Source organism: Triticum aestivum, chromosome 7D (genome assembly GCF_018294505.1).
Source record: "Triticum aestivum cultivar Chinese Spring chromosome 7D, IWGSC CS RefSeq v2.1, whole genome shotgun sequence".
NCBI classification, from domain to species: Eukaryota; Viridiplantae; Streptophyta; class Magnoliopsida; order Poales; family Poaceae; genus Triticum; species Triticum aestivum.
This window is the reverse complement of record NC_057814.1, coordinates 139660247-139674785: the sequence shown is the minus strand read 5'-3', so window position 1 is coordinate 139674785 and position 14539 is coordinate 139660247. Positions and strand designations below refer to the sequence as shown.

At 46.6% G+C, this 14539-nt stretch overlaps 1 protein-coding gene across 1 annotated transcript; it reads left to right on the top strand.

The window, feature by feature from the left end:
• The first annotated feature begins 11605 nt into the window (after window positions 1–11605).
• On the top strand, window positions 11606–13370 carry LOC123164137 (uncharacterized). Its single transcript, XM_044581561.1, has 3 exons — window positions 11606–12075; window position 12252; window positions 12306–13370. Exons 1-3 carry the CDS (start codon window positions 11606–11608, stop codon window positions 13017–13019), a joined length of 1185 nt encoding a protein of 394 aa, XP_044437496.1. The 3' UTR covers window positions 13020–13370.
• Window positions 13371–14539: the final 1169 nt, after the last annotated feature.

Below are 14539 nucleotides of genomic sequence, written 5' to 3'. Positions count from 1 at the left end.
CACTGCTATTCCTTCTCCAGAAATAACATGTCCAAGGAATTCAACTTCCTTCAGCCAAAACTCACATTTGCTGAACTTGGCATATAATTGATGTTCTCTGAGCTTCTCAAGTACCAATCGTAAATGCTCCTCATGCTCTTCCTCATCCTTGGAAAAGATTAAAATATCATCAATGAACACCACGACGAACTTATCCAGGAATTCCATAAACACTTTGTTCATCAGGTTCATGAAATATGCAGGTGCGTTAGTCAGACCAAATGACATAACGGTATACTCGTACAATCCATATCTGGTGGTGAAAGCCGTCTTAGGTATATCCTGCTCTCGAATCTTTAACTGATGGTATCCCGATCATAGATCGATCTTGGAAAATACTTTAGCTCCTTGTAGGCGGTCAAACAAATCATTGATCATCGGCAGTGGGTACTTGTTTTTGATGGTTACTTCATTCAATCCTCGGTAATCAACAACCATCCTCAGCGATCCATCTTTCTTCTCCACTAGAAGTACTGGTGATCCCCAAGGTGACGAACTTGGGCGAATATAGCCTTTATCCAGTAACTCCTTGATCTGCTTCTTAATTTCCTCCAAATCTTTTGCGGGCATCCTGTACGGTCTCTTAGATATTGGCCCTGTGCCTGGCAAAAGTTCAATCAAGAACTCAATGTCTCTGTCTGGTGGCATGCCTGGCAACTCTTCTGGAAATACATCCGGATAATCCTTCACCACTGGTACTTCCTCCTGTACAACTCCTGATAAGGAATTCACTTGAGTCCTCTTCGGCATGTGCCGGGATACATACTTGATCCTCTTTCCTTCTGGGGTGGTAAGCAAAATCGTCTTGCTGGCACAATCGATGTTTCCTCCATACAACGATAGCCAATCCATTCCCAAAATCACATCCAAACCTTGCGACTCCAAAACTATGAGGTCTGAGGGGAAAACATGCCTTCCAATGGCCAATGGTATCTGAAAACATCCTTGGGTTGCCATATACTCTGCTCCTGGCGAGGTTACTAACATAGGGGTTTTGAGAACTTGGGTGGACATCTTAAACTTATTCACAAATCCCCTTGATATGAATGAATGCGATGCACCAGTATCGAAAAGAACGGTTGCAGTAAATGACTTAACCAAAAACTTACCTATTACTGCATCAGGCTGAGCTTCAACCTCCTCCACGCTCATGTGGTTCACATGTCCTTTGTTGAACGGGTTCGGCTTCTTCCCAGAGCTTCCATTGCCATTTCCATTTTGGGCTTCAGGACAATCAGTTGCATAATGTCCAGTCTTCTGGCACTTGAAACAAGTAATGTGACTTAGATCCCTCTTGGTTGGGGTAGATGGGTTGGTGCGGTTCTGTCCGTTGCCTCCTCCATTCCCATTACCATTCTTGGAGCCATTGTGGTTGTGCGAACTACCTCCTCCATGGGTATGCTGAAACTGTCCTCCCGGTTTCGGGGCAAATCGTGGCTTCTGCTGAGCTCCAGAATTGTACTTTCCTTGTCCATACTTCCTCTTACGATTTTCAATCTGCTGTTGCTTTCCTTCAATCATGAGAGCTCTATCTACCAGCTCCTGGTAGTTGTTGAAGGTTGCTACCATCAACTGCATACTCAGTTCATCATTCAGTCCTTCAAGAAACTTCTCCTGCTTGGCAGCATCTGTAGCAACGTCATCTGGTGCATAACGTGCTAACTTACTGAAATCCTCCACATACTGGCCTACGGTGCGTCCTCCTTGGCGTAGGTTGCGAAACTCACGCTTCATAGCCATAGCTCCTGCTGAAACATGTGCTGTACGGAAAGCTTGCTGAAACTGATCCCACGTGACAGTGTCAATAGGGTGCGTGGCTGTATAATTCTCCCACCATGATGCTGCGGGTCCATCAAGCTGATGTGCGGCAAAACGCACTCTTTCCGCATCTGTGCATCCTGCAGTGGTCAACTCCCTTCCAACTTTGCGGAGCCAATCATCTGCAACAATCGGCTCGGTGCTACTGGAAAACACCGGCGGGTTTAGCCTTAAGAAACGGGCTAAGTGATCAACAGGTGGTGGTGGCGATGGGTTGTTGTTGTTGTTGTTGCCTTGGTTCTGCACTAACACTTGCATCAGGGCATTCTGTTGCTGAATCAACTGGGTGATCTCTGGTGGGAAAACAAATCCGGTGTCGCGTCTCGGAGGCATCTGATAGGTTTAGAAAAGATGAGAGTTTAGAATAGAATGAGGTCTAGAGAGAAAACACTACCCATATGCTCATGAGACAAATACAATCAATATCACTCAATCAATTCAAACAAGGCAACAATCGATCTGACTAGCGTTACAAAGTGCTATACTATTAAATGGGGGAAAACTACTACTGATATGGTGGTCTAATAAAAATTCTAATCCGTTGAAGACTCCATGATGTCTGCTCCGGCTTCATCAACCCAGTCATCTTCACTTGGTTCCGAGTCGGTGTCGTCGATGATGATGTAGTTATCCGGACAAGTGCATTCGTCGACTTCTGCTTTTGGCACTGGATTTCCCATGAATACTCCAATCTTCTTCTCCAGGTCGTCATTCTTCCCTACTAGTGCGTTGATTTCCTCCAAATAATCCTCGCGTGTAGCCTTGAGTTCTTCTTGGAGCTCCTTGATCTTGGTTAATGCCTTCTTCAGTTCTTCCTTGTTCGTGCACATCTGGTTCTCCTGGCGACGAATATGTTGGTTTTGCTCCTGGATGAAAGCTGCGATTGATCCATCCTTCTTGGTTCTGATCATCTCCCATTGCGCGTCTCGGCGTCCACAAATCTGATAAATTGTATCCTTAAGCTCCTGGTGGTAGACTTCTCCAATGCGTCCCATGGCGATGTGTGCGGCCATGCTCTTCCCTAAACTCCAAGTTGGTGCTTCGAAAACCAATCTTATGGGTTCAGTAACTGGCACAAACGTCCTTCCTGGAATGAGAACTTGAATCTTCCAGCTCTCCTCTTCGGGTAATGTGGCGTTGTAGGTTCCGGTGATGCTTGGTATTCCTATGTTAAAATACTTGGTGACTTCCTTCAAGTGTCGACCAAACGGCGTGTCTTCATCTGGTTGCATGAACTTGCTCCTTGCATTCGCCATTCCTAAAAGAGTAGAAAGTGGAGAGGGGTCAGAAATGAGAAGAGAGAAGCTTTCTAGGGCTTAAGCTTAGTGGTCGTGTCCTACAGTCAGCGTGTGCTCTGATACCAACTTTGTAGCGACCAGACCTCAAATGGTCTGTGCTGCTGTGCACCAGTGTCATCCCTGGATCAGTAATGCTGACACGCACAGTACAAATGGAGGATTTATAACAGAGTAGCAATCACACACTTATTACATCGCATATCTCCAAAGAGATTAAGTATGCTAAACATGGCTTAAGGCCATCTAAAAACGATAACAGCGGAAGACTTGGAAGATAAGTGAGTCCATCAACTCCAGCGGCATCACTGAGTATAAGACCACGACCTAAGGCACCTTACTCGTCGTCTGAAAAGTCTGCAACATGAAACGTTGCAGCCCGAAAACGGGTCAGCACATAGAATATGCTGGCAATGTAACACATAGAGAGTAATGAACAATAATAATGTTATACTACATGCATATATGGCTGTTGGAAAGCTCTACGGTTACAGTTTATGCGAAAAGCCAATTTTTCCCTACTGCAAAGGAATAAATTTTATTCAACTATCATGGTGGTTGTTAAACATTGAGAAGGTACCTCCAACTCAATCCCAATTAAGTGTCATCATTAACCCCACAAAATTAATTAAAAGTAACATGGTGATGAGATTCAAATGATAATCCAGGTACTAGATACTCAAATTGTCCATAACCGGGGACACGGCTAACCATGATTAGTTTGTACACTCTGCAGAGGTTTGCGCACTTTTCCCCACAAGACTCGATCGCCTCCGCTTGGTTCTCGCACTACATGATGTTTGAGAAACGGATGACCGAGACACAGTCTTTCAGAAACAATCACTCTCTACTCTGGATGGACCGGTACACCTACTTTCCCCTACATCTGCTAGCCCACCTCTTCAAGAGATCATGTAACCTACTCAACTATGCTAGAGCCCATAATAGCTTGTGGCTGCACACGGAAGTTTCTAGCATGAACAATCTTATGATCCCTTTGAGCCTGGGTGGCGGACCTTATAAAATCAGACAACACTGGGTTCTCCAGGTGCCTCAATCCACCCATATGTGAGTTTTAGTTGCCACCTTAAGTTGAACCATTAATAAACATCTCACATCTGTCATGAATATCACTCAAACCCAATCCACGTCTACGAGCATAGCATGGCAATATAATAGCAAACGTAGAAGTAACTCCCAAGGGTTGGATAAGAAAACAGGTAATAGGTACTACCTCATCTACTTCCCAGTTCCCACAATTTAATCAGATCCTAGTCATGCAATTGTTTGAGGAATAGATCTAATGCAATAAAACTGGGTATGGAAAGTATGATCAAAGTGTTACTTGCCTTGCTGATGATCCGCGAAACCTAGCGATTCGAAGTAACAAGCGGCACACTCCGGGTACTCTATCGCAAACAAACAAGCATACAATCAGTACTCATCTAATGCACACGTAAAACTCGAATAAAAGATCCAACCAGAAAGTTCAACTTAAGAACTCCGGTTTGCAAAAAGAATCAACTCGAAAGAAGCAACGAAAGTCAAACTGCGAAAGAAAGAAGCTTCGTTTACTAATCTGGATCTAGGTCAAATTTTACTGTAGCAAAAACTTGTTTGAGTAGGTTATACGGAAAGAGAATTTCGAGACGAAACTCTAGGCGCTTGAATCGCCTGATTCCGATAAACGAGCGAGAAGTTAAACAGAAACGAAGATTCGATCAGAAATCGAATCTGAGAAAATAGCGGAAAAATCCGACGAAAAAGAAAAACGGATGAACGATTAAAGAACGGATGTTCGTTAACAGAGAAAAACCGACGAACGCGTTTGTTAAAACGAACGGTTCGGTGAACGCTCGCAAAATAACAAAACCGAAAAAAACCGATCTAGGGTTTTTTTTAAAACGAATGGTTTTTTTTAAAGAAAACCGGCAACGAGGCGAGGCAGTACCTCGTCGGGGGCGGGGCTCCCGTGCTCCGGTCGGGCGGCGGGGTGCGGGGCTCGGGGGGAGTGCGAAGGGGCGGCGAGGGGGGGCGGCGAACGGCGGCGGCTCGGGCTCGGCTCCGGCGGCGGCGAGCGAGGCGAGTGCGGGCGGCGGCGGGCGAGGTGAGAGAAGAGGGGGGGCGCGGGGGTATATAAAGGGGGGGTGCTCGGCTTGGAGGAGGGGGCAAGCTCCAGCGGGGCTCGGACTCCCGTGTCCATGGCGGACACGGCGCGGCGGCGCTCCCGTGCGGGGGAAGGAGAGGGCGCGGGGTGGGCCGGCGCTCGGCTGGGCTGCGGCCCGGTCGGGCGTCGCGCGGTTTTTTTAAAAACGTTCCCCGGAAAATAATTCGTAGAAAAATAAATAAAAGTCCAAAAAAATATATAATAAATTTTCCCCGTCTAGTTAGAAAATCTAGAATAGGGTGAACATTTTTTTAACACAAAATAAATATTTTGAAAACATGCAATATTTTTAATGCAATAAAAATTGCAAATAAAATCCGAATAAATCCAATAAATGATTTTAACATTTTTCCTCCAGTATTTCAATTGTTTTGGAGAAGTCATCTTTTCTCCTCTCATTTATTTTGTTTAATGAAATATTTTTTCGGAGAGAAAATAATTAAAACCAAAATCCTCGTCTTTTTATTTGATGAAAATCAAATATGAAAATTTGAGAAAATCCCCAACTCTCTCCGAGGGTCCTTGAGTTGCTTAGGATTTATCGAGGATTTGTCAAAATGCAATAAAATATGATATGCAATGATGATCTATGTATAACATACCAAATTGAAAATTTGGGATGTTACACACTCACATGGTGATGCCACATGGGCTAAAATTTGGCAAGACTTAGTGATTTGATTATATAAAGATTCTGTAAAAGTTTCATACCAATTGGATTCACCAAAATGGTACTTGCTTCATAGTTATCTTCACTGACCAGAATCTTGCAATAATTCTATAGAAATATTGGCTCAATGAAATGGTGCCAAATTTGGTGGAGAGAGGTTATATAGGTAGGAGAACAATCTGGTAATTTATCAGGATTTTTGAAGCAATATAAAATGCACTTGCTTCACAACCTGAAAATTTTGCCAGAATCAAAGATTTGGTCATGTTCTCACATAAATGATTGGATGGGGCTGAAATTTGGAGGAGGCTAATTATATGAGCACAAGAAGAGGCATGCAAAATTTCAAGTCATTTGGATGCTCCTAGCTAGTACTTCCTTCACAGTGGCTTCTGTCTGATAGGAACTTTGAAAAATCACTGAGGAAGATTGGCTAGGCAAATAAAGTTGAATTTTGGCATGAGGCAATTATTTGGACATAAAAGAATGACCAAAAAGTTTGGGAGCAAACAAGATTGGATAGGTGGCACTTCCTTCACAATATGCCACTCTGGACAGAAATGAAGAATAATTATTGGAGAATTATTCTTGGGCTAGGACAGGAAAGTTTGGGCATATTTGAGCAATATATGACCCAAAGAAATTATGAGAATTATTTGGGAATTTATGGATGGACGGAAATATAGGTTGCTTCACAACCTAGGGCAGACAAGGTTATTCCTTTAATAGAGAAAGGAATTTTCCATAGAAAAAGAAATTAGGGCTCCTTTGATTCAAGGGAATTCTATAGGATTTTTGGAGGATTGAAATCCTTTGAAATTTTTCCTACGTTTGTCCTTTGATTCATAGGATTGAATCCCATAGGAATTTTCCAATGAAATCTTTTGTACTACATTTCATAGGAAATCTAACATCCACTCTAACCTCTTTTTACAATTCCTTCGCTTTTCCCGTGAAATCAAACGCTCCTTGCTAATCCTATAGGATTCAAGTGGGCATGACACTCTAATCCTATACTTTTCCTATTCCTGCGATTTCAAAATCCTGCGAATCAAAGAGGTCCTTAGGGTTTGGTCAAGCAGTGGAGTGACATGATCTTGGCAAGCTTTTGAGAAAGATGAGCCACTTGGGAGGGGGAATGAGAATGATTTCCCAGGTGACAAAGCCACAGAACCACTCCAAAAAGAAAAACAGAGCAAAAAACAATTAAATTAAAAGAAAAAGAAAAGGGCCAAAATCCAGGCTGTTACAACCCAATCACAAATGGTTGGGATGAAGATTTGGTGATCCAAACACTATGGCCAATTGATGCTCGAAGAGTCCTGGCGATCACTCTCCCTATGCATAATATGCAGGACTTCATTGCCTGGAGCTATACTAAAACCGGATTGTTCACTATACGATCTGCTTATTTGGAGGAGTGGAATAAACAACATGAAAAGAAACTGGAATACACAAATGGTATGGGTAGAAGTAGGGTCAATCCTATTTGGGGTAAGATTTGGAAATTAGCTTGTCCAGCGAAGGTGAAATTTTTTATCTGGCGCACATTGCATGGCACACTACCGTGTCGTATTACTCTGGCCAATAGACACATACAAATTTCACCCAATTGCCCAGCATGTTCGAATGGGCCAGAGGACACCAAGCATGTGTTGTTTCTGTGTCAGAAGGCAAAAGAAGTGTGGGAAAAGTTGGGGATGTATGGAGCGGTTAAAAAAGCTTGTGCTGTTGATCGTGCAGGGGAAGCGGTCCTTGAATCATTACTCCTCATGCCAGAACAAGAATTTTCTTTATCGGATTCACAGAACGCACGGGAGTTGATTGTTGTAACCGCGTGGTATTTATGGTGGAATAGACGTAAACTGATTCATGAGGGAAAGTACTAAGAGGGTATGTCAACCCTTGATGGGAATTCGTGCTATAACAACAAATTTTGTAAATGCACATTCCCATAACGCAAATAGGAAGATTGGAGGGTGGAGTAGACCTCCTATGGGCTTTGTTAAATTGAATGTGGATGCTGCCTTCGATCATGATCTACTAAAGGGCATAGCAGAGGCTGTCCTCAAGGATGACAAAGGAAACTTCATTGTAGATGGAAATTGGAAGATTGATTGTTACGCTGATGTCCTGACAGCGGAAGCATTAGCACTTAGGTTTGGCTTATCGCTAGCACAGAAGGCGGGTTGCAATCGTCTTGTTATCAACTCTTACATTATGGAAGTCATTGACACAATGAAGAACGGAAGACACTCTCTAGGAGCGGCAGCGGCAAATTTGTATGACTTTTTTTATAGCTTGTGATTTTCCTCTTACTAGTTTCGAACAATGTAATACGGAAGCGAACAAGGTCGCGCATGAGTTGGCTCGACTAGCAAAATATTCCGTGACGAGGGATTGGATTGAGGAGCCTATGGGAAATATTGTATCTCTGCTTGTAGACGATGTAACCATTATTTCTAATTAATAAAGTGGTTGATGTTTTTCAATAAAAAAATAGTAACGATGATGGAAACTTCAACACACAACCCGCCGGGCTAGATTATATGAAAATCCTAAGCATGCCTAATCGAGCACTGTTTTGGAGTAAGGTCGATCATATCGTAACAACAACTTTGAATATGACGCCAAGGATGAGGGGACCAAATTACTCGTATACCCAGACCACTTTGTCATAAAACGATTCCCAATGCCTTTCAAGCCTATGCAACTAATTCACCTACAAATGAACTCTACTTATTTATTATGTAGTTGACATCCATATTGATACTAAGAGGTTCAAAGGGGACCTATATTTATATGCCCGACATTATTTACAAGATGATGTTTCATTTATCCACTTGTGCTGGTGCGCGCTTGTTTAATTTGAGCACATGTAGCATGGTAGTTTTTAAAAATTTGTTACCCACACTGACTTTTTTAGATAGTATGTTTGTATTCGAATCACCTACAAAGTCCTTGACCCGTACAAGCACATCCTAACACATGCACAGAAAACCAGAAAAATGAAGAGCACCCTAACAACCAATAAAACATGAAGATTTCTGGAGCTCTGTGTCATCATCCCTGAACCTTGCGAGAAGACCCTGCCACACAAGAATATGCAACCAGACCCAACCAGGTCATTATATTCAACCATGGCATAATCACCGTCGTGCCGCCCCCCTTTTCTTCGCTCCGCCGCCGAAAAGACAAGGACACACATCTGCATCCAACACGCTTGCACCAGCCTTCGCCATCTGTGGCTTCGAGTATCGCTATATGTGCCCTTCCAGGTGGAAGAGAGCTAGGATCTGGTTCTGGTGCCGCGGCCAGGTCAACCGCTTGGGCAAAGCAGGACATTCTTCCAGTGGCATCACAAAGGAAGAGGAAGAACAACAACAGAAAAATCATACCGACAAGAAGGAAGAAGAATCTCCGTCTTCACACAACCACCACCCATCAGAGGACTAAACCGACCAATGTCGGTCGACCTCCAGATACCATAGCCTACGACCTCGACGAGATCCGGGGATCCCCCACCCCATTAGCTCCAAGACGACTAACCGCGAACGGAGCCCGAGGAACGGAGCCCCGCCTAACCGCGAATGGAGCCCGAGGAAACTTATTCAGACATCGTCTCCCTCAACCCTAAGCCAAATGAGAACCCACCCGACGCACAACTTTGAGGTTCCCCCACCCTCCCGTCGCCGGAGGGGCTGACGAAGGAAGAGGGAACTAGCGGTGGCACCGACGACACTCAAAGGAAACACGGTCGCCTCCTTTCGCCTGTGTGCGAGATCGATCTTTCCGGGAGTTACAAGACGTGTCTTGAATAGACCAGATCAGTAAAATTTCTCCACTACTCCCTCCGTCCCATAATATAAGAGCATTTTTTACACTATCACGCTCTTATATTATGGGACAGTAGTACCTTTGAAGTGCTCATATGAAATGACGAAAGTGCCCAAGACTATGGCATCAAATTAACTCCTCAGAGTATCTCCAATAGATGGTCCAAATGTAAAAATAACTAACTTTTGGACCGTCTGGGGCAAAAAACGCTGCTCCAACAGACGGTCCATACGCAAAAAAAATTGGACCGCGGCCTCCTCGTGATGTAAAATGCAACACCTCGCGATGCAAATATACATCACGAGATGCATCTGGTCCAACACTAGCCGCCGCCCACGAGCGCCCAACCGCCACTTCATTTCCGTTCCCGCCCGTCCGCCGCCCCGCCGCCCCGCTGCACGCCGCCCGCATCAGATCCGGCGCCGCCCCGGACCCCGCCGCCCGCCCGCCGCGGATCCGGCCCCGCCGCCCGCCGTTGTTTCCACGTCGCGTCGCTGCCCGCCCGCCCCACAGCTCCGCCCTGCAGCCCGCCGACCGCCGCCCCGCAGGTCCGCCACCGCCCGCCCCCCGCCCGCAGATCCGCCCCACCCGGCTCCGTCCGCCACCGCCCCGCCGGCCACCGCTGCCCCGCAGCTCCGCCACCGCTCCACCCCGGCCGCACGCCGCTCCACCGCTCTCCGATGGCGCCGAAGAAGACGCCGAAGGGCAAGTCGGGCTTCTTTGGCGTGAGGCAGAAGCCCTCCGGCAACTGGGGTGTGGAGTTCTCCGGCGTCGGAAGGCGTTGGTGGATCGGCATGTACCCCTCCGCGAGGCCGCGCATGCCTACGACGTGGAGGTGTGGCGTGCCGAGAGGCCTCGGTCGCACCTCAACTTTCCAGAGATCGAGAGTCGGGCGGAAGCGGAGATGCTTGTGCCGCAGGGCATCAACATGAAGGAGATCACGAAGAAGAAGAAGAAGAAGAAGAAGAAGAAGAAGAAGAAGCCGTCGGTTGTCGTCAGTGCTGGCGAGACCGATGAGGAGGCGATGGCGAGGTTTGCTCGGGAGCATCCGGAGTACGTCCAGGCCGAGATGGAGTACTACTGGAAGCGTGAGGCGGAGCAGAAGAAGAAGGGGCCGAAGGAGGATGAGGCCGGTCCCTCGACGGTGATCCCCATCGAGTCCTCTTCCGAGGAGGACTGGGAAGACTTCTCGGAGGAGGAGGGGTGCGACGACCCGACGAAGCAGGAGTTCTGGGAGCAGTTCCGTAGCTCCGATGAGGAGTAGTTTATCTAGTAGTTTGAATAAGTAGTAGTTGAAGTTGATGTATGAAACTATGTTGAATTTGATGTTTGAACTATGTTGAATGGACTAGTAGTATGTCGTTTTACATCTTTATTTTGGACCATCTATTGGAGTTGCTTTTTTGAACCATCAATTTGCACCATCTGTTGGAGTTGAGCTTTTCTCGAAGCTTCAAAACACACTTTTTGACGATCCAAATTTTACATCTCCGTTTTTGGACCGCCAAATTTTGGACCATCTATTGTAGATGCTCTCATACCCACACCAAACTGGCTCCCTACCAGAGAAATTGGATCTTTTGCCCCACTTTACTTCTCCATTGGATCATTTGCCCCCCGAGAGGCTACCGGGTGGGGCCCGGGGCCACTGTCATTGAGACAATCAAAGGGCAAATCATCCAACCCCTTGTAAAATGGGGCAAATCATCCAATCCCCCCTCCCTACCATCGCCAACCCTACCACAAACCCCGCCGAGCGAGCATTCCGCCGTCGCCGCCATGCTCCGCCTCCAAAAGCGGCTGCTCTCTCTCCTCCGCTACGGCGGCGCCTCCCCTCTCCCCACCTTCCCCGTCACCTCCCTCCACCGCCACCTCAGCGCTACCGCCACCGCCACCGCCACTGCGACCACCTCCACTGAGTCCCCTTTCTCCGTCCAGGACTACCTCGTCAACACCTGCGGCCTCACCCGGGCGCAATCCCTCAAGGCGTCCAGGTCCATCTCCCATCTCAGGTCCCCCTCCAACCCCGACGCCGTCCGCGCCTTCCTCTCGGGCCTCGGCCTCTCCAGCTCCGACATCGCCGTCGTCGTCGCCGCCGACCCGAAGTTCCTCTGCTCCAGGGTGGACGAGACCCTCGCCCCCCGCGTCGCCAGGCTACGCAATCTCGGGCTATCCCCTTCCAAGATCGCGCGCCTCGTCTTGATCGGCGCCCCCGCGTTGCGCTCCTGCGACGTCGCCAGCAGGCTTCAGTTCTGGGGAAAATAATTCTATGAGACCAGGTCTCACGGGTTAGCAGGTGAGACCCATCCTGATGGATGACACGTGGCATTCACAAATCACAAAGCATCTACCCCACCCCCACTTGAAATCAGGGGGGAGAGATTAGATGCTTTGTGATTTGTGAATGCCACGTGTCATCCATCAGGGTGGGTCTCTCCTGCTAATCGTGAGACATGGTCTCATATAATTTTTTTCCCAGTTCTGGATCCCATTGTTCGGCTCCTTCGACGAGTTGGTCAAGGCCGTGTCGAGGGGGGCTCTGGGAGGTGGTGCCCTCCTAAGGTGTGACATTGACACAGTGGTTAAGCCCAATGTCGAGCTACTTCTGCGCTGCGGCTTTAATATCCCTGATCTCGCCAAGACCGGCTTCAATGGGACGCGGGTGATCGTCTGCAGCCCAGAAAAACTCCAGGCATTGGTCGCACGCGCAGATGAGCTCGGGGTACCACGTGGCTCAGGCCTATTCATATATGCGCTCGCAACCGTCTTCTGGGTAACCCAAGAGAAGCTTGTTGCAAGAATGGAGTTACTGAAGAAGACCCTTGGCTGCTCTGACGACATGCTAAAAATTGCAGTCGTCAAGCACCCAAGCCTCCTAAGATCATCTGAGGACAACCTGCGCAGCACGGTAGAGTTCCTGATCAACAAGGTTGGTCTTGAGCCAGAGTACATCGTGCGCAGGCCCGCGCTGATCACTTACAGCCTGAAGGCGAGGCTTGAGCCTCGATATATTGTCATGAAGATACTGCAGGGCAAGGGACTTCTGAGTTCTGACTATTGCTCATTGGTTGTTGCGAGTGAGAGGTACTTCAGGTCAAGATTTATTGAGTATTACAAGGAGAGTGTTCCTGAGCTCCCTGATGTGTATGCCGCGGCTCGCGCAGGGAAAATACCCCCTCACCTCCAACCATGACACTCGCCTGCTTGCGCAAGAACGTTCTCGCCAGGAAAATGCAACTTTTACATAAACTGAGGTTTTGACAGGATGATTTGTTCATGATCACTAAGAAGGTGGCGCTTATCCTGGCTTTATCTGACAAAAAGATTAAGCGAGTTTTGGAGTTCTAGATGAGTGATATCACTTTGCAGGCATTGTACATTGCTCCAAGGCTAGTGTTAATCATGTATAGCCTTGAGAAGCGGTTCAAGCTTCTCAGTCAGAACGGGTTACTGGATGTGGAGTTGGACTACTATACCACAGCATTGCTGGCCAAGAAGAAGTTTCTACATAAGCTTGTGGATTCTTATAAGGATATTGTCCCAGGCCTCGCTGATGATTATGCCTCAGCATGTCTTGGGAAACCACCAAAAGGAGATGATCGCCCATGACACTGAAGCTGTGGTGTGCGAGAATCTGTTCTTTTGAAATTATCCGAGGAGTCTTGTCTCCGCAAGACTGATATTTTGATCTGTGATATCGGTTCAGAGCCAGAGTACACTGTGCATTGATAAAGGGCTTGTGTCTGGTTCCCCTGCGTCATCATGAAAGGTCCTGCGGACAAATGGATTGTTGAACAACTTTAGGTTTTACCTATTAATTGCTCATTCTGAGGAGACTATGAAATCAAAGTTCATTATTGTCAGAAGGACAGTGTCTCTGGGCTCACTGATATGTATGGCACAGCTTGTGCGGTTGTGCCAAGGAGGTGCCCTACCAAGTTCAGCCTTGGCATCTTAAGATATTGAAGATTTGTTGTATCCTTTGGTGTAGTACATGTGCAGATGGTAACACTGAAGCTTTTGCTCATTAGTTACTGTCCATTGTACAAACACTTTTAGTTAGTCTCTTTTTTTTGCGGGTACTTTTAGTTAGTCTCAGCAATTGAACAACTAGGTTTCTGATTGCTAAAAGCAATTCATGTTTTTTTTTTGAGAAATCGAGTACAGTCCATGTTCAAATTTTGGATATGTGGTACGATGGAACTAGATTGTCTTATTGCCTTATTGCCCATGCCTGCTAGCCAATACTTATCCCTGCCACACGTCTCAAGGTTATGCTTAAATTCAAATGTTCTTTTACAGATTTATCACTGGGGTATTGACAAATTAGCTGCTTCTTTTCTCTCACGTATCTGCTCGTATTGTTTTTGTTTCGACTGATGTTTACATCGCTGACTAGTCACTGCTGCTTCTTTAAGCTTTGTCATTTGTTTTTAGCTTATGGACCACTCCCATTCCAACTGTTGTTGGCTGGTTGTATGCCTAACAGGATTTGGCAGGCCCTTTGAGTCTGCGGCCAGCCCTAGCTACAATTGCCCTTCCACTGCTCTCAAGTAATCCCATGTTGATCCTAATCTAATCCTCCCTTATAGATTATGCTCCCACAAATCAAGTTGTGATAGGATCACTAGCAATCTGAAGTACAAAGCATCAGTTTAATCCAACGCTGATTGTACCTTGTTTCTAAATAGACCAAAATATTCTTACACGTTG